This window comes from Myodes glareolus, chromosome 2 (assembly GCF_982192425.1).
Source record: "Myodes glareolus chromosome 2, mMyoGla1.1, whole genome shotgun sequence".
Classification (NCBI taxonomy): Eukaryota; Metazoa; Chordata; class Mammalia; order Rodentia; family Cricetidae; genus Myodes; species Myodes glareolus.
The window spans coordinates 96635163-96655754 of NC_142027.1; the positions used below are offsets into that span (position 1 = coordinate 96635163).

Genomic DNA, 20592 nt, shown 5'->3' on the forward strand with positions numbered 1-20592 from the left:
AGTCAAAACTCATCTTCTGCAACAAATATTATGTCAGTAACACGTAGTCTAGCTGTGCCCACACAGTTGGGTGTATCCCAAGCTGAACTGTCATATCTACCCACTTAACTACACTGGGACAGCTACACCCTAGGCTGGCTCAGAGGGCTCTGGACTCACCGGAGGGAAGGACCGCAGGACTTTCACCCCATACTGTGCAGTGAGAGGGTGTGGTGGATACATGCTGGAGAAGTAGGAGAGGCCTGTGGGTGGATCCGTAGGTGCCCAGCATAAAACATGGCTGAGCTCTGGAGCATCGGCATCAATGGTGTGCCAGGTGACCAGGAACTAGGGAGGAAGTTGGGAGATAGGGTTGCAGTAGTCCTTTAGCTATGGCCTCTTCAAGAACGGCCACAGGCTGGGTGTGGTGGTGCATGTCTTTAATTCTACATGCAGGAGGCAGAGACAGGCCGATCTCTGTGAGTTTGAGGCCAGTCTGCTCTACATGGCAAGCTCAAGGCCAAAAAAGAAAAGAAAAAGAAAAAGTGACAGTAAAAAAAAAAAACAAACATTTATGAGAAAATGGAAAATGTTTCTGACATGTTATACAAAGTAGCATAATTGTAATAAATCCAAGTTGAGGGGCTGGGAACGAGGCTCAGTGGGTAGTGTGTGTTCCAGGCTAGTGTGCACTGCATAGAATCAGCTATGATTGTACATACCTGTAATCTTGGCACATGGCAGGTGGAAAATGGAGGATCAGAAATTCAAGGACAACTTCAACTATATAGTGAATCTGAGGTTATATGAAAACCTGTCTATAATCAGAATTTAAGCAGACTAAATATTTTCCTATCATAATCATAGTAATTATTACATATTAGAAGTAGAATATGCAAGGAGTTAAGAAACTTCTACCATTGAGGTTACCCGGTAACTTTTTGTCTGGTGAGATAGATAAAATAATGATAATTTTGTTTTAGAGAGAGGGTTTCATTTTGTGGTCCAGTCTGGCCTCAAGATAGAGATCCTCACGCCTTTGCCTCCCAAGTGCTGGGATTAAAGACACACGCCACCACCTGACCAAGATTTTATTTATTATGAGTATTTGCCTAAGAGTACGTCTGTGCACTCTGTATGCACTGCCTCCAGAGAACAGAACAGGCTGGATCCCTGGAACTGAGCTACAGGCAGTTGTGAGCTGCCATGTGAGTGCTGGGAATTGAACCCAGGTCATCTGTGCTCAACCACTGCCATCTCTCCAGCTCCACTTTCTATTTCTTTTCTTTGAGACACAGCTCCACTCTGTAGGCCAGGTGGGCTACCTGGTCCTCCTGTTTCCGTCTCCCAAAGAGCTGGGATTACAGACCTGTACTGATGACCAGGCCCAGCAGTGGTTAATGACAATTTAATTGGTTTGAGAAATGCCTAGATTAATAAAGTACACCTTTGAGTATGCCTGTGAGGGTCCAAAGAGGACTGGGTCGTGAGGGTTCTGACTTCATGAATAGATTGATTTTCTGCCCCCTCAAGACAGGGTTTTTCTGTGTAATAGCCTTGGCTATCCTGGGACTAGCTCTGTAGACCAGGATGGCCTTGAACTCACAGAAATTCACCTGCTTCTGCCCCACAAGAGCTGGGATTAAAGATGTGCACCACCACCGCCAAACCTAGATTAAATTTTTGATGTTCTCATAATATGATATTATTTTGAGGTGGAGGAAAGTATGTGGTGGGGTCTAGTGGAGGAAATCAGCCACTGGAGCCATGCGTTTGGATGCTGCACTTTGCCTGGATCCCTTCCTGTATTCTCTTGCTCTTCCATACATCTGCCAGGATGTGAACAGCCTCCTGCACATGGGCCTGCTGCTCAGCTATATGAGGCTGAGCTTCCTGAGACTGAGTCAAAGTAACTTTTCTCTCCCGATTGTTCTGTGAGGTATTTGGTCATAGTAATGAGAGTAGCCAGGCTTCTCTGGAAGACATTCTAGATGTACTTTGAGCTGGTGTGTGTGGGCCGTACTACCTTGATGGCTTCAGGGACATCACTAACAGCTCCTGGGTCCAACCGGACAAGACGGGTCACTTCATTTCCAATGGCTTCTGTATTCTTGAACCTACAATATACAGAGGTTTGGGTGTGGTAGCCACACCAGCAGGTACATTCTTCACTGTCACAGAAGAGCCAGAGGGGAACACTCAGCTGGAGAGATTTAGATCAACACTATATTACAGATACCTAAATGTATTACTTGTAGGCAAGTAATACATTACAAAGTCTGAAAAGAACCCTTTGAAAAATCACATCATTACAGCATTCACAAGGAGGTGACAGGATGAATGCCACGATTCGAGGCAACCCGGGTTACAGAGACACCCTTTCTATGTAGGATGTAACCCTTTCTCTGCTATGTAAGATGTAACCCTTTCTCTGCTATGTAAGATGTAATCCTTTCTCTGTATGATGGCTTAGTGAACAAAGGCTGATGTCAATCTTGATGACCTAAGTTCACTTCCTAGTCCCACATAATGAAAAGAGAACCAACTCTGGCAAGTTGGCTTCCAATCTGCACACACATGCACACACACACAGACATACACATATGCATAAACAGACACACATAGACACACAGACATTCTCTCTCTCTCTCTCTCTTTCTCACACACACACACACACACACACACACACACACACACACACACACACATTCCTCCAAACAAACAAACAAAACAAAAGTGAAGGAAAAAAGAAAAACAATAGCATTACTAGGTTTCTATGAGGAAATGGCAGAACTTCCTTCAGAACTATCCTACTCTATATAGCAATTCATCCTTCTCACTACTGTAGCTCTGCACCTAGCCTTCTGCATTTGCCTATCTCTGGCTCCGCATCTTAGTTCACAGTCTGAACCTGTAAAGACCCTTACCTTGTGATGAGAGGGCAGGCATGAGCTTGTAGATGTTCCTGACTCAGGCTAATGAAAGGGACAGTCTCCATGAACATTCTGCTTTGAAAGGGCTTAAGAGAACCAGTCTGCTGTCCTGGGCCTGAGGACCAGGTAGAGGATGCAGAAAAGTGGCAGAGCTTTGCTCCCAGTCATACATACCTGTCCCTGGTTTAGGGAAGCAGGCTGAGGGACTATGTAGGTCATGGGGCCTCTGCAAGTTCATCTTACCTACTGCTGTCAATCTAAAAGTTTTATTTCTGTCTGAGATTCTCACCTTGAGAGAGCTTATGGCACACTAGGCAGACAGCCACAGCAAGACAGTCTGCTCTCAGCTCAAACTCCAAGATAGCATTATTGAAACACACACACAATCCAAACTCCCCCAAGTTGTTTCTGTGGACTACCTCCCAGGAGGGAAGCCTTTATAAATTACACTGTGACTCTACCATTTTTTTTAAACAGTGCCGGAGACTAAACCAGGTTCTTGTGCATGCTAGTTAAGAGGTCGACCACTGAGCTACACTCCCTAGTCATACATGGTGGTTCTGAATTCATCCAGATATTACTTTCTTAGTTCTGTGTGCAATGGCACCTAGGTAGGAGCTGACACGATCACAAGGGTCACTGTGTAACCTCTGCACAGACTAGGTGAGAATCCTCCTGACAGGAGCCATGTCATATTTCATGGCACTCAGGATACAGCTGACAGGTTACGACACTGAACCTCTGATGAACCTGGGGTGACTGGAAGGCCTACCTGGCTGGCAGCTGCACAGCGAGGTAGGGAGAGATGCTCCAGGCAAGGTTCACATTGTCTTTCCACTGTTTCTCACTCAGGCTGATGTATTTGGACCTCCAGTTGGCCACACTGTTCTCTCCTGCCTGGTCCAGCTCTAGTTCTGGGGCTGACAGCGGGTTGTACCAAGTGATGAGACGCTCAATTTCAGTGGCCTGGTGAGACCAAACAATATCCAGTGTATTTTCTGCAGGTGTCCACATGCTACTTCCACCTAAGGTGCTATGCTGTTACATAGTGGGAAGTGCCTGTGGCCATGGGTCTCACCAACAAGGACAACAGCAGTGTCCTGCGCTTCATGTAGTACTTGTGCAGCTGGGAACCCCGGTTGGTTTTCTTAGACATGCCTAGGGAGCAAAGACGAAACATGGTCATTGTCCTTTTCCTCTGGTGATGTGCTGGTGACTGAAGCGAAAACCTTTGTCCTGTTTTAGAATCTAGAAGAAGCTGCCTTTTCATGTTCTGTTCTGCCATTTAAGTGAGTGCCCATCATACCACCAAGATGGGAACTCAAGAGAGGACAGAAGATGTAGGAGCCACCCCTACCCTGACTAACCTGACTTTTTGGAGATGGTAGACATGCCACTGGAGAGGGGATAAGTGTTGATCCAGCCCTGTGTTGCCTGTTGTCGAGAGCCCACAGTTATATCCAAGTTGCTTCGAGTGTCCTGGTTATCTGTGGACAAATACATTGCAGACTCTGGGATGAGGTGGCTCAAGACAAGGCATCAAAGGAAGAGAGCTCAGCACGGCTTGCTTTGCAAACACAGGTACTAAGGTTGACTTCCCTAGAACCTACATTAAATAACTCGGGTGTGGTGGCGCATCTGAAGATGGACACTAAAAAAATCCCACACGACAACATGCATCCTCCTAGTCCTGATGCTGGACAGATGAAGATGGAGCTGGCCCAGTCTATTTGGCAAGTTCCAGGCCAGTAAAAGACCTTATCCAGAAAAAAGAAAGACATGATAGAGCTGGGTGGTGGTGGCACACGCCTTTAATCCCAACACTCGGGAGGCAGAGGCAGGAGGATCTATGTGAGTTTGAGGCCAGGCTGGTATACAGAGCAAGTCCCAGGACAGTCAGGACTACACAGAGAAACCTTGTCTTGAAAAACCAAAAATTAGGATAAAATAAATTCTATCAGTTTTTAAAAAACATTTTGTGTATTTGAGTGTTTTGCCTGTATGTACTACAGGTGCTTATGGAGGACAGAAAATAGTATTGCATCCCGCTACAGATGGTTGTGAGCCACCATATGGGTGCTAAGGATTGAACCCACGTCCTCTAGAAGAACAGAGTGCTCTAACCACTGAGTGACCTCTCCAGCCCCTGCCATTGTTTTTTGTTTGTTTGTTTGTTTGTTTTTAATAAGCAAAGGCAGTTACTTGCTTACTGGTACTGTACTGTCTAACACAGCCACAGCAGGAACTTGAACATTCAGGGGACAAATGATACAATTTGTTGGCTCTGCTTTCTGCGGAAGCAGAAAGAAACCTAGCTTTAAGGCTTTCTTTTTCCTGGGAGAGACTGTCTGCAGGTCTGCCTACAGGAACAAACCCTCACCATCAGCAGCTCTATGCTCAGGAGTGGGAACCTCCTTTTGGTTTGCTGCTGCTGACATGTCAGGATTATCCTGGAATGTTCTTTTCTTTGCCCTGGAGAGCTATTTGTTTCAGTACAATTTGGCTTTATGTATGTATGTATGCATGCATGCTATATATATATATATATATATGTATGTACACACCCATAGAAATATATATATATATATATGTGTATGTATGTATTCTGCTTCCTTTCAGACTCAGCTCAGGGGGGTCACTGTTTCTAGAGAATTTTCTTCAATTCCAATCTGCCCTGGTGGGCCATGTGCCTGTCCTGGAGAGGTGCCCTTGAATCCCCTCTGTTGAAGTTACTTGATGGGCCCCTTGTCAGATGACAATAGATTATGGGTAAATTCATGAATCCCCCACTCAGTGGGCATCTGGGACATGAGCTGGTCCAGGGAGAAGTTATGAGAAAGTGTCCTGCAATTGCCATGTGCACCAGCATGGGCTGGAGGAAAGGTAGCAAGGCAGGCAAGCACTGGCTTTTCAACAATATAAGGCACAGCCAAGATCAGGGTTCACTTGGGCCCTAACTGTTCTTGTCTGGCCTATCCAGAACCACTTACAAAGAAAAAGAACAACCCCTTCCTGTGTACTCCTGTCTGTCTGTACCCCACCCCCTTCCGTGTACTCCTGTCTGTCTGCACCCCACCCCTCCCGTGTACTCCTGTCTGCACTCCACCCCCTCCCGTGTACTCCTGTCTGCATGCCACCCCTCCCATGTACTCCTGTCTGCACTTCACCCCCTCCCGTGTACTCCTGTCTGCACTCCACCCCTCCCGTGTACTCCTGTCTGCACTCCACCCCTCCCGTGTACTCCTGTCTGCACTCCACCCCCTCCCGTGTACTTCTGTCTGCACTCCACCCCACACGCAGCAGCTGCTGTGCTGCTGAGTACAATGCTTACCAGGAGGAACAAGCTGGCTGGCGGTCAGGTACTTCTTATCTGAGAACATGGCAGTCCAAAATTTAATCATTATGCTTATGTCTTCACGAAGCTGCTTTTCTCCTTGAGTAGGGAACTTTGGTGGACAACTTCAAACAATCACAAGAGGAAAGGGCTGAGTGTCTGGAGTCAGAGACTAGAAAGTGTTCCCAAGGCAATGAGAGCTGAGATAAAAGTTCACACTTTCTTTGACTTCACTAACTCCCATGGGAAGTGTGGTTGTCCTGGTAGCCCAGGCCTGTCTGTTCAGCTCAATCACCATGGAGTGGTGTTTACAGACGGCCTGTACCTCCATATATACATAGATATTTGTATCTATACATACATATATGCATACTTTGTATTGCAAAGTGACCTTGATCATGAGGTCCTGACTCACAGTCTCTGGGTCAGACTGTAGGCATGTGATACCAGACCTGGCTCATAAGAGTGGTATGTTGTGGCAGATGGTAATTTAGCTGTCTGCATACAACCATTCAGCTGACATTCACAAAGACTCACGCAGCTGGTATTTGGAGAATTTTGTGTAGTAATCATTTATATTACCAGGAGAAGTAAATGTATGCAATTTAATCTCCCTCTCTTTTATTTTTTTCTTGAGATAGGGTTTCTCTGTGTAGCCCTGAGTGTCCTAGAACTTGCCCTGTAGATCAGGCTGGTCTCAAACTCAAGAGATCTGCTTACTTCTGCTTCTTGAATACTGGGATTAAAGGCATGTGCCACTACTGCCTTGCTTAAGTACATTCCTGTAGATGTTTTATTCTTTGAAAACCTCAGACATGTATGCAATGTGTCTTGATCACATGCACCCCTTCCTCTCTCCAGCTCCACCCCTTTCACACATCTCCTTTCTAGTGTCAGCTATTTGCCCCTTATTTTTAGACACAGTCTCTTTATGCAGTCTTGGAACATGCTATGGAGGCCAGGCAGAGCTCAGAGATCACCCGAGTGCTGTGAATACAGGTGTGTGCCATCACACCCACCTTTCCTTCTCTTTTTCTGTTACCCACTGAACTCAATTAGTGCTGTCCATATCTGCATGAGTGACTCATTCACGGCTTTGTCTTTGAGATAGGAATCTTAACATATTATTCTCAAATTCTTGTTCTCTTGCATCCAGCTTCACAACTACTTGGGCTGCAGACATATGCCATTGTGCATCGATGTCTTAATTCAGACAAATAAAAAGTAGACTAAAATCTAGAGTTAGAGATTGTTGTGTCACCTGAAATGGGTGGTGGGAACTGAACTTGGAACCTCTGGGAAAGCAGCAAGTGCTCCTTAACTACTGAGCCATTTCTCCAGGCTTGCTCCCTGCTCCTGCTTTTCTACTTTTACATCTTTTGTTTGCACACAGTGAGTTTAGTTAGGGTTAGAGAAGCAGGGGAAAGAGCTCAATACAGCAACACGGGCAATTATTTAGTTACAAAACCACTAAAGAAAACATCTGAGGGGCTGGAGAGATGGCTCAGAGGTTAAGAGCACTGACTGCTCTTCAGAGGTCCTGAGTTCAATTCCCAGCAACCACATAGTGGCTCACAACCATCTTTAACGAGATCTGGTGCCCTTTTCTGGCCTGTAGGCATACGTGGCACAGGCTGAACCCTGTGTATATAATAAATAAATAAATCTTAAAAAAAAGAAAGAAAAGAAAACATCTGAGTCATCCAGCAACTATTAACTACCTGTATGTAAATGGAGACTGCTCTTTCATTCCCTGGCCACCCAGACCTGAATAATCACACAGAAACTACACTAATTACAACATTGTTTGGCCAATAGCTTAGGGATATTCCTAGCTAGCTTTTACATCTTAACCCATTTCTATTCATCTATGTATCACCATGAGGCTATGGCCTACAGGTAAGGTTCCGACGTCTTTCTCCTTTGGCACCTATATGGCATCTCTCTGATTCTGTCTACTCTCTCTATATATCTTTGTTCAGATTTCCCGCTGACCTTACTCTGCTAAGCCATTGGCCTAAACAGCTTTATTCATTAACCAATAAAAGCATCACATATACAGAAGGACATCCTTCATCATCTCCCCTTTTCTGTCTAAATAAAAAGGAAGGTTTTAACTTTAACATCTGCAGAACCTCAGGATCAGGGCTTACTGACCCCTTGCCCCCAATCTCTCTCTCTCTCTCTCTCTCTCTCTCTCTCTCTCTCTCTCTCTCTCTCTCTCTAAAGATTTATTTATTATGTATACAGTGGTCTGTCTGCATTTATGCCTGCAGGCCAGAAGAGGGCACCAGATCTCATTACAGATGGTTGTGAGGCACCATATGGTTGCTGGGAATTGAATTCAGGACCTCTGAAGAGCAGTCAGTGCTCTTAACCTCTGCAGCCCCCTGCCCCAAATCTCTTAAATTAATTGAACTTAAGGGAAAATCTGCATGTATTCCATTGGGCACCTGGCTCTGAGTACACATGGCTGAAGATATTCCAGTCTAGTCATCCAAGGATTAAAGAATGAGGATGGTAAGCATGAACCAGGCAGAGGATGTCCTTATGTAAGTAGCTTCCTAGAGGACAAGGGTGCTCTAAGTTGGACTGCAGCTACTTCTGGGCACATGCACAACACAGCTTGAGATAATACCTGAAATAGTCAAAGGCCGTTGAGTAGATCTTCTCTCGAAGCACGTTTCGAATGGTTGCATTTGGAACCACATCAGCATGTAGGAGGGACAGGCCCAGGGTCAGCAGTCTGGAAAAGAGCCACAGGGTTGAAGCCCTAGCCAAGGGCTGAGCCCCAAGCAAACCCCAGGGCCCTGGATATGGAACCCAGAAACATCACAGCCAGGGCACCGTCACTTAGTTGTGCTCTCTCTCTCTCCCTCTCTCAAGACAAAGCCTCCTATTGTAAGCTGGAGAATGAAGATAAACCTGAATTTCTGATCCTTTTGCCTATATCTTTTAGGTATCAAGATTAGAGTGGGTTTTTTTTTTTTAAGATGGTGGCACATGCCTTTAATCTTAACACTTGGGAGGCAGAGGCAGGCAGATCTCTGAGTTCGAAGCCAGCCTGATGTACAGAGTGAGTTCCAGGACAGCCAGAGCTACACACAGTTCCAATGGGTAGTCAGTGATCATGGGGGTCACAGTCTGGAGTTCTAATGGGTGGTCAGTGATGATGAGGTCACGGTCTGGAGTTCTAATGGGTAGTCAGTGATCATAGGTCATGGTCTGGAGTTCTAATGGGTGGTCAGTGATCACGGGTTATGGTATGGAGTTCTAATGGGTAGTCAGTGATCATGGGGTCATGGTATGGAGTTCAGGGAAGAGGCAGACAGAGAGCCTCTACCATGTCTGGGAAGATAAGCACACTAGTGCTAGCCACGGGCCCCTCATAGATGATAGCAGAGTCCATGTTCTAGTGAGAAAGACTGGACTAGAGGAACAGGGGTTGAAGAGGTTTTTGGCCAGCCACAGGCTCATGGTCTCATGTCTTCTACATGTTCCTCCTGATAACAGTGCCATAAGATTTACTCTACATTACACAAAAGCATCACAGGATACTTCATCCACCCATATCATGATTCACATGTTACACACATACCCCACATGCCAGTAATAAGACACCCAGATGTCCCTGAGAAAGAGAGTTCTCACTTGAAACGTGGTCCGATGGCTGCCACATGCCTGTTCATGCTCCCCTTGGCTCCACCGATATTCAGGGACATGGAGCGCTGCAGCAGGCTTGAGAAGATCTCCACCTGGTCAGAGCTACAGTACTTGGCAATCTCAAACCGTTGTACCAGGAACTAGGTAAGAAGGGAAGCGAGTTGTATAAGCTGGGGTGGGCCAGTCTCATCCCAGTGCTAGTGAGAGCAGCTAGTAAGAGGGGTTCTGGTGACAGGAAGGCAGAGAGAATCAGAGGAGGGGGTCTAAAGGGCACCCTTTTTCTCAGGTCAGGACCCCTAGGCTGGCTGCTATGCCAACAACCTACTGCAGGTGTCCCCAAGGCTGACCATACAAAGCACAGCAGAGTTTGGTAGGCACGTACATCGATCCAGATGTAATGGGGTGTTACTTCAGGGGGACACGGTCTAGGCTGACTTGCTTCTGATGCCGCCAGGGGGTCTGCTTCCTTTGTTTCAGCAGAAAAGAGGCCGGACTTCTGCTCCACTGTCATGTGCCAGGCTCCTGCCATCTCCCGCATAAACTGCAAGTGAGAAGGCAGTGTCAGCCCCTCCAGAAAACAGAACGGGCCGCTTACCTTTGATTTACTGCATAAAGCTCAATGTGGCAGCTTGTGCGTATGGTCCCATCACTCAAGACTCTGAGGCAGGAGGACAGTAATGAGTTCAGGTTTGGCCTGGGCACAGTGCGAGTTTCAGAACAACTACTGCTACAGAACGAGGTGCTTTCTTAAAAACAAACACAAGCCAGGTGGTGGTGGTGCACGCCTTTTAACCCCAGCACTCAGGAGGCAGAGGTAGGAGGATCTCTGTAAGTTTGAGGTCAGCCTGGTCTACAGAGTTCCAGGACAGCCAGGGCTACACAAAGAAACCCTGTCTCAAACAAAACAAAACAAAAACAAACAAACAAACAAACAAAAAACCCAGCACCTCACTTCTTTACTTCCTTTTCCTCCTGCTGCCTAAAGCATAGATGTCATGAGGGTGAAAACAAAGGCCACTCGTGTTAAGGATAGCACTGTCATAGGTGGGAACCACACCTGCCAGTGGCCTCTCACTACTGTTAGTATAGGGAACCCACAACTGATAGGGCCAAGGAGCCAAACAGAGGCCAGACTCTCACTCATCTGTCTAAGATCCACTTCTGTGCCAGGGCCTCCCAGACTCTGGGAACAAACAAATGCACACAGTCCAAGAAGTAAGCAGGAGGCAGAGGATAATACACCTGAGAAAGCAGCAGTACGGAGCATGGAGGGAGAATGTGCAGGCAGGGTAGCCAGGGAATGCTGGTAGGAAGGCAGGGAACACTGGACACAAGTCCTGGAGATGGCCAGCGGTGACATGTTCATCTAAGCAGAGGAGATGACATGCAGCTAGGCAGGAACCAGTCTGGAAGAGCAGAAGCAACAAGACCCAGCACAGCCACAGCAGAGCACGTGAGTAGACAGAAAGGGACAAAGGTGGGTGGCAAGTGGAATCTGAGGTCATAGGACAAGTTTGTCAGTATACATAAGGTTGGTGGGAGAGGATCAATGGGTCTGGGAACCAGAGTTTCAATGCAGTCAGGTTTTTTTTTGGCATGCTCCTATTGCACACAGAGGGAAGTATGGAGGCAGGGAGATCACTGTGGTGGTTTGAAGATGTCCCCATGTAACTTAGGCATTTGACCACTTGGCCCCAGTTAGTGTCTGTTTCAGAAGGTGCAGGAGGTGTGACCTTGCTGGAGGGCTTTGAGGTTTTAAGACTCTGCCTTTTAGGGCAAGCTCTCTATTTCCTGCTTGTGGTTTGAGATGTAAGCACTCAGCTGCTCCTCCAGTGATCTGCAGACTACTACTCCACTCCCGAAATAATTACACAAACTGTATTCATTTAAAACACTGTCTGGCCCATTATCTCCAGTCCCTTGTTGGCTAACTCTCACATATTAGTTTAACCCATCTCCAATAATGTGTATCGCCACTTGACTGTGGCTTCTGGTATGAGTATAACCAGCGTCCATCTCAGGCAGGAGAATCATGGTGTCTGCCTGACTCTGCTCTTCTTTCTAGCATTTTGTTCTGTCTTTCCCGCCTACCTGAGGGCTGTCCTATCAAAAGGCCAATGAAAGCAACCAATGAATTTTATTGAACCAATGAAAGCAACATAAATACAGAAGGGCCTCCTATACCACTCCACTCTGCTGTCATGAACTCTAACCCTATGGAACCATGAGTCCCAAATAAACTCTTCCTTTTATATGTTGCCTTGGTCATAGTGTTTTATCACAGCAATAAAGTAACTAATCACTGGGTATGGTGGTTCAACGAGAATGCCCCCCATAGTCTCAGGTATTTGAACACTTGGTCTCCAGTGGGTAGCACAGTTTAGGGGATGTTATGAAACCATTAGGGGGTGTGACTGGGTGGACTTTGAGAGTTTATAGCCTTGCTCCACACACTGGGGCTGCTTTAAGGTCAGAGGAGAGACAAAGGAGGCCAGGGCCCCAGGGATAGTTGAAATGCTGGGATGTGACCAAATTCTGCATCTATTTAAAGGTAAAAAGAAAAGCTAGTAGAATATTTGGTGGGCCATTTGTAGGAAGTGTGGAAAGGAGCTCTAAGATGTCTGTGAGGCGTCTGGTCCACACAGGGATAAGGTAGCTATGGTATTGACTATAATGAGGTGGTCAAATGGGAAGCAACTGAGGCTATGTAGTCCAGGCCTTTTGTGCTACTGGAAATTGAACCCAAGGCCTCACATATGCAGGCAAGTGCTCTTCCATTGAGCTACATATCTAGAATTGGTTTTCCCCCAACTAAATTAAAAAAAAAATAAGTGTATGAGTGCTTTGCATACATGTGTGGGCATCATGTGCACGTGGGTCCTGGAGACTGAACCCAGGTCCTCTGTGAGAACATCAAGTGTTCTGGACTGCTGAGCATCTCTCCAGCCCCTTTCCAACTTTTGAGACAGGCTCTCAGGAAATCTGTCAGGTGGGGCTTGAATTTTGGATCTTCCTGACTCAGTTTCTTGAACAGTTAGCTGGACTATGAACTGAGGCTACCAGGCCCAGCTTAAGCTGACCCTGACTGACCCTGTCAGTTGGGTGCTCATCAGCTAACTTTGTGGCACTTGGTGTCAGGTGACTAGAATACCACTTAAGACTGGCAGTGCCAGGAATGGAGATTCTGGCAGTTCTGTAGGTGACACTGTTCTGGCAGGCAAAGGACGTTAGGGCACAAATGCTGAGCAATCCTGCTGGGCCCATCTCACCTGCTTTTCTTCCTGTTTCTCTCTCTCTCTCTCTCTCTCTCTCCCTCTTTTTGGTTTTTCGAGACAGGGTTTCTCTGTAGCCTTTGGAGCCTGTCCTGGAACTAGTTTTTGTAGACCAGGCTGGCCTTGAACTCATAGAGATCCACCTGCCTCTGCTTCCGAGTGCTGGAATCAAGGTGTGCACCACCACACCCAGTCATGAAGCGTCTCTGGGAAGGAGTCCCTGAGAAGAAGTTAGATCCCACCATGGGTGCTTTCAGGACCCATAGCCTGGGACAGGTAAGGCTCCTTAGGTGCTCAAATAACCCACTCTAAATACAGACTGCAAGTTCAGACAATCAAGGGCACCTGGAATCCAAGATGCAATGTGAAGGTTGACAATAGTGGTCATGAACACTGGTCTGTCCTGTGACACCGAATCCGTTCTGACTCTCTGACTCTAGAATCTGTGAGGGATGTGGTGCTACAAACTGTGCAGGAAAAGCCTGACACAGCGGGGAAGTGAGGCCTTGCCTCAAAACCAAGTAGGTGCATTAAAAATAATGCATGCAGGTGGGGCTGGGGGGATGTTCAGGGGTTAATAGCACTTGTTGCTATTGGAGAGAACCTTGGTTCTGTTCCATGCACCCAGCCATCTCTAACTTCAGTTCAAGGAGATCTGATGCCCTCTTCTGACCTCCTCAGGTACTAGGCATACATGAGGTGCACAGACATATGTGCAGACAAAATAACTATACATACAAAATAAAAAAAATTATAAAAATATTGCAAAATGTTTTCTTCAGGTTACAAAAGATATACATGATATATACATGAACATGTATCTTGCATATGGGATTTGTGTTCCATAAAATATATTTTATTGTCTATATGCAAATATTCTGAAATTTGAATGAAAAAAATCCAAAATCTGAAATAGCTTCTGCAGCAAGCATTTCAGAAAAGCTAAACTCAACATGTATAATCTTGTCTAGAGGCTCCATAAAGTAGTAAATCTAGAAAAACAGACCCAGGGTAAAGTAAGATAGTCAAGAAAGCAATTGCTCCCAGTCAGCTGCGGCATCAATGGACATGTAACAGACAGCCTGCTGGTCTCACCACAGAGACTGCTTTCCATCCTGAGCCTTCCATAGTTAGGCTCTATAAACACCACTCTAGCATCACACCTTTTTATCACACACAAGGTTCTTTCTGGAGACCAGGAATTGAGGGAGTGAAGGGCTTGTCCAGGGTCACGATGCCATCTCTCACCCCACCCACCCACCCACCCACAGAGCTAAGCTGGGCGCAGTCTCTTACAGGCACTTCCACTCCATTCTTGCCAGCCAGCAGCCACTCCCAGCAGGCCAGTGCAGTCTCCATGCCGTGCTCATTGAACATCCGGAGGGGACCCCAACACAGGTGATGGAGCAGCTGCGGGTCACAGTCTGGAACCAAACACAAATTAGTCAAAGGCTCCTGATTCTGGCTGGGCCTGAACATGGCTTCCCAAGGCTGATGTGGGAGCCAGCACTAGCTGGGGCCAACATTGCCTTTTATTTACTGCTGACTCGTGAGAGATGCAAGCGTTCCCACTAGCAGCACTGACTCTGACAGGATTCCAGGTTATCAAGGACTTCTAAGCAAATATCCACTTAGAAATGAACCCAGCATCCCACGGATTCTGTGTGTTACCTTTGCTGCTAATGAGCATTGCGGTAAGCTTGAACATGGCCTGTGTATAGTGCTGAGGATTATTGTGGTCCAAAGCTGTAATCAGATCCTGGACCATCATTTTGTGCAGGTTAGACTTCAGGCCCGTGGCACCCGAGAACCGAATCATTCCATGTACCTGTGAAGAAGTATATTTATTAGCAGCCATGCCAGAAACCAGGCACATGAGTGAGGCCCTGGCTACCAGCTGACTGAGCTCACAATAGGACTGGCCAGTGATGACTCACTGTCCCAAATGAAGCTCAATTCAATGATGCTGCTGTCATTAAGCATCTCTTCAAGAAATATATGTTAGTGTTTTCACCAACTCTGTTCCTTGAAGGTGGAGACACATACTCATCATTGTACACAGTGCTAAGCCTGGACAGGGCATACGAACACTAATTTAGATAAATAAACTTACCTCGGATTCGATATGACTCAAACAACAAAATCAGCTTCACTACTTTTCATATATAATTTTCCCACCAGACAGTGTTACTTTATTATTCTTATACTTGGCTATATAGGAGATAGGACTCTTCCCAAAAACTAAGCCTATGCCCTAAAGGTCTGTGGCCTGCTGCCACAACAGCATTCTAAAGACATGGACTAAGCTCTCTTGGGACTCTCTGTCAAGGCTCACTGAAGGGTTAAGAAAAAAGCAGAGGATTCAGGGGAGGTGAGCCAACTCTCAGACACTACTCTGATAAACTCTGTCTCCACCTCCAGCGTTATTCTGGAATAACTCTGGTGTGATTGGAAGCCCTCTGTGGAGTCAGCAGGTACGGTTCCTGAGCCTACTTTTGGCAAGTTATTTAGTCTCAGGAGCCTCTATTTCTTTACCTGTAAGACTAGAATATTGGTATGTATATCTTAGCCAGTGTCCCGAGAATGCATGACACACAGCCCATGTTTGCTACCACTAAACAGAATGCCTTGGCATGCCTGAGTGTGTCCACATAAAATCACTTTCTTCCAGAGTTGCTAATTAACTGTCATAAATGTACCAGAATGTTCTGATTTTGCTTGTATCCAGGTTCCTCAAGTCACCTGTAATGGGGAAATTCCCTATCATCCACATCCCTCATTCATGTTCCACTGTGAAAGAGCCAAGTGGCATCAAATCAAGATGCTCAGAACAGCCTCTGACATAAGGGCAAGAGAAGTACCTCGCCCGCATAGCGGTTGCGCAAGTTCAAGGATGCCATGAAGTTGGAGTAATCTTTCTTCACACAGGCTGGCCGTTCAGTTAGCTGAGTTGCCTACAGACAAGCACAGAGAATTATTCTAGATGGTGAAACTTAGTCTTTTTCTCATGTTTAACTTGGTAAACCAGGTAGGAAGTCGAGTTCTGACACAAAGACTATTTGTCTTCAGCACTGGCAAGCTAACATAACATTCAAGAGCACTAGCTAGAGACTATAAGCCTCAGGGAAAAAAAACTAATATATATATATTATATATATATATATATATATTCTTTTCTATTTTTGTTTGTCAAGACAGGGTTTCTCTGTGTAGCCCTGGCTGTCCTGGAACTCACTCTGTAGACTATGGCAGCCTTAAACTCACAGAGATCCGCCTGCCTCTGCCTTCAGAGTACTGGGATTAAAGGCATGTGCCACCACCACTTAATTTGATAAAACTTAATTTTTCAGTTTCTACTCAAGTATATACTGCAGGTAGGACATCTGTTTCTTCCCCTTCTCCTTTGCTCTTCTTCTCCCCTAGTCCCTTTGCTCCCCTAGACATTTACTTCTACTTCCATGTCCCGTTACGCAGTCTCATGTGTTTATAGCAGCTCCTGGAGCCGCAGATGAGAAAAACCCTATGGTGTTTGTTTTTCTGATGGTGTTTCATTTTACTGGTTTGATCATCTCCAGTTGCATCTATTTCCTGTCAACAATATGACATCATTTGATGTGGCAGCTGGAGGGATGGCTCAGTCATTCAAGTGACTGTCATGCAAGCATGAGGTCTAGGGTTCCAGAACTCATATAAAAAGGTGTGTGTTTGTAGCCTGAGGTCAAGTGACAGACCCTGCCTCAAAAGGTAAGGTGGGAGCTGAAGAGATGGCTCAGCAAGCAAAAGCTGGCCGCTCTTCCAAAGGACCTGGATTCAACTCCAAGTACCAACATGGTAGCTCCCAGCTGTCTGAAACTCCAGGTACAGGGTATCTGACGCCATGTTCTGGTCTCTGAGGACACTGTACATATGTGGTGCACAGATACACATGTAGGCAAACCTGAACACATAAAATTAAAAATAAATAAATCCTTTAAAATTTTTTTTTTCAAGACTTGGTTTCTCTGTGTAGCACTGGCTGTCCTGGAATTCACTCTGTAGATCCGGCTAGCCTTGAACTCACAGAAATCCTCCTGCCTCTGCTTCCTGAGTGCCGGGATTAAAGGTGCACCACTACGACCCAGCACATAAGGTGAAGAGTGACTAAGTGAAACAGCCCATGCTGGCCTCTCTGCATCTGTGTATGATGACAGATGCCACTGGGAATGTGGAGCTGGGGACTACGCTCTCCTTTGCTTTCATAGCACAGAGGCACCTTAGTCAGGATCTCAGGCACAACCAACTATCAGACACAGAACAAAAGCATCCTTTCTATGTCAAGAGACTACTTGGCTGGATGTAGTGGTGCACACTTTTAGTCCCAGAACTCAGGAGCCAGCCTGGTCTACAAAGCAAGATCCTGACCAGCTTTATGAGACACTCTTAAAAAAAAAAAAAAAGAAAAAGAAAAAAGAAAAAAAAAAGACACTCTAAAGCACCACTATCACCAACAAAAAGACAAGAGTCCTTCTCCTTACTTGTAACCTATAGCTTTCTGAGGACAAAGATGAAGCTCTTTCCAGCAAAACAGGTCTACTGCAAGCTGGCTGGCTGGCTAGTGCCTAGAAAAGAGCACTCAGCCTGTAAGTGCTGCCCTCTCCAAGCACCATGGGGGAGCCTAAATAGAGAGACTCTTGGGGACATAAGGACCCTAAAATTCTAGGGAACCTCTCAGGCTGAGGAAGGTTGAATATAGAACTGTGTCTCTGTCCCCTAACTGCTGACAATCCTACTGTGTTGTGTTAGAGTAGGAAGGCTGCTGACAGCTAGCTGTGCATGGCTCAACTGGTCACATCGTAATTTCAAGGTACAGACCCCATGATGAAAGAGCTCCAGGCTTTCCCTGCCACTGCCTCAGCCACACATAGGCCAGAAGGCCTTAGGCCTTGTACCAAGTTCCACTTTTTTGTCTGGGGGATGAAGACCTTCCCTTTCTTGGGTGCTTTACCCCTGTTCCTCCACATAGCACAGTCCACAGCCCATGCACAGCCCATGCAGAGGGTTGATCACTGAAGCCCATCTAGCAATATTCTGGGTTCAGACTGACTAAGTGTCGGGGGGGAGGGCTAGAATAAACACGGCTGCACTGCTGCAAGGCCATCATCACCAAGGATTACTATCTGTCTGATCCTGTTTTAAACTTTGGGCCTAATTTAACTCAAACTACTGCGTTTGAATCTAAATATATCTTAAACAAAACAAGCTGGAGCTGGGGCACATGTGTGCATTTGAGCACCTTCAGGAAACAGAATCATGAGAAATCCAGCAAATGGTCCAGATATGCAGTTCTCAGCCTCTGAGTTGTGACCTCTCTAGGGGCCACATATCAGACATCCCGCATATCAGATATTTACATTATGATTCATAATAGTAGCAAAACTACAGTTATGAAGTAGCAATGAAGTAATTTTATGGCTGGGGTCACAACATGAGAAACCATTTTAAAGGGTCACAGCACTAGGAAGGCTGAGAAGCACTGCTCCAGACAAATGTGACTATGATACAATGCTATGTGTGTCTGAGGCCAGTTTCTTCTCTCTCTAGACTTAGAAAGTCAGATTTCATCAATGTATCAAGTGTTATTGTAAAACAGTATATATTTCAAAACTTAAGCACAATGAGTAAATATCTGTATGGATGGCTACCTCTTTTGGAACCTCATCAAATTCCTATTGATCAACAGCAATCCCATGTACCCTACAAATGTGTGGGATATGAGTATCAGGGGCCTTCATCAGAGTCTATATATAGGCTGAGTCCTTCACCCTATAATATTGCTCTCCAAGGTTAGGGGCTCACTGTTTCATAGGATATTCGCACATACTCCAAGAGTCGTGTTCTGCTTGTTGTAGCCAGCAAAGTGAAGGATGCTCTCAGTGGCCATGGCTAATCCTGTGTGCTGGGACAGTCCGGACACCCAGTTCTGATGCTTATTCAGATATTCCTGAAATGGAGAGAACAAGCTACTTCACTTAATGGAAAGTAAAACTCTAAAAGTATAAGGCAGTGGGTCAGACTCTAGGTTTCAGGGCTGCTTCTGCCCTGCCCTGCAGCTGTGGGACCTGACACCAGTAAGTCGAGCCCTTGCTGATTGAGGATGAGGCCCTGATCTCTGAGCGGCAAGAATGTCATGATCTACATGAAGACCATAGCTGCTGGCTTGTGGCACTGTCCATGCTCCCCATATCCCCCAACTCACCTTGCAAGCAGCCGCAAGTCCTCACCTAATGTAGTGGTCAGACCCAAGCCCACTAACTTGACAAGCATATTCACCCCACAAGTAAGGCGCATCCAACAGAACGATCCCTGAGTACCAACTATTCTTGGGCTTCAGATCGATGTTCTTGGCCTCTGTTTATTCACACTAGTGTTGTTTATACTTTGACTATTTTTTTGATATTTGGAGAAAGTACCTGTAGGTGGGACTTAGTGACCGTGGGTGCCCACTTCATGGCTTCCTGCAGGATCATCCCACAGCGCGCAGCAAAGTCCTTCACGATGCTCTGGAAGTTGAACAACCTGAAGTCAGCCTATCTAGGTTGTTGTGACTGTCACAGGCTGAACTGAGCCCCTTCCAAAGTCTTACGTTGAAGCCCTGATCCTCAGAAACTCAGAATGAGACTGCACTTGGAGACAGGCTTTGAAAGAGGTGATTACATTAAAAGGCCACTGGGATGAGCCCTAATGCAGTGTATGGTATACTTATGCACAGATGAAATGTGGAAATATGAGGAACGCCACTATCAGAGGGAGGACCACATGGGAACACAGTGAGAAGGTGGCTACCTATACTCCAAGGAGAGTGACCTCAGAACACTCCCCTGTCAATACTTTGTTCTTAGACTTTTTATCCTCATAACTGTGAGGAAATAAATCTCTTTCTTTAAGCCACACAGTGTATGGCAATGGATACGGAAGCTCTATCAGTGCGCATGCACCAACACCAAAGCTCCAGGGCATAGGAATTCTAACTGGATTATGGTCTGTGGTTCTTGCATAAGGCTGTGTGGCAGAACCTACGACATAAACAGTGTACCTCAGGGCAAGTCAGGGACTGAAGGGAAAGACATGTTCTAGATGGTAAGAAAATCTCCACAGGTGCCACATTACTGTGTCTGGATTCTCATGACTGACAGCTTTTCCAACTGGGGAGGCCCAAGTTAGGGCAAAACCTGGCCCTAGGCGGAGGAATGCTGAGCCTGGCCCCAGTTCAGTCCTCTGCAGCAGGGGCTCAAAGTTAGACTCTGTGGGGAGAGGAGCACCTTCCGGGACATCCTCCTCATCTGGGGCTATTTATTCTACCCACTTGCCAAGGGCAAGGCAAAGCTAGAGTCTGCCATTCTGTTCTCCAGTGAAAAGCTGGCATGCCTAAGAG

The 20592-nt window shown here is 46.2% G+C and overlaps 1 protein-coding gene across 1 annotated transcript in view; it reads right to left on the reverse strand.

Moving 5' to 3' along the window:
• The window catches only part of Pi4ka (phosphatidylinositol 4-kinase alpha), a 125314-nt gene that overhangs the window by 13754 nt on the left and 90968 nt on the right, over positions 1-20592 (reverse strand). The window contains exons 28-41 of the mRNA XM_085684518.2: positions 19631-19720; positions 19042-19161; positions 16043-16135; positions 14853-15009; positions 14478-14605; positions 10292-10450; positions 9898-10049; positions 8885-8992; positions 6244-6371; positions 4280-4399; positions 3991-4070; positions 3685-3878; positions 2006-2096; positions 160-327 (exon numbers count right to left, since the gene is read on the reverse strand). Of these exons, the coding sequence (XP_085540644.1) occupies positions 160-327; positions 2006-2096; positions 3685-3878; positions 3991-4070; positions 4280-4399; positions 6244-6371; positions 8885-8992; positions 9898-10049; positions 10292-10450; positions 14478-14605; positions 14853-15009; positions 16043-16135; positions 19042-19161; positions 19631-19720 (1788 nt within the window). The remainder of the gene's footprint in view (positions 1-159; positions 328-2005; positions 2097-3684; positions 3879-3990; positions 4071-4279; positions 4400-6243; positions 6372-8884; positions 8993-9897; positions 10050-10291; positions 10451-14477; positions 14606-14852; positions 15010-16042; positions 16136-19041; positions 19162-19630; positions 19721-20592) is intronic.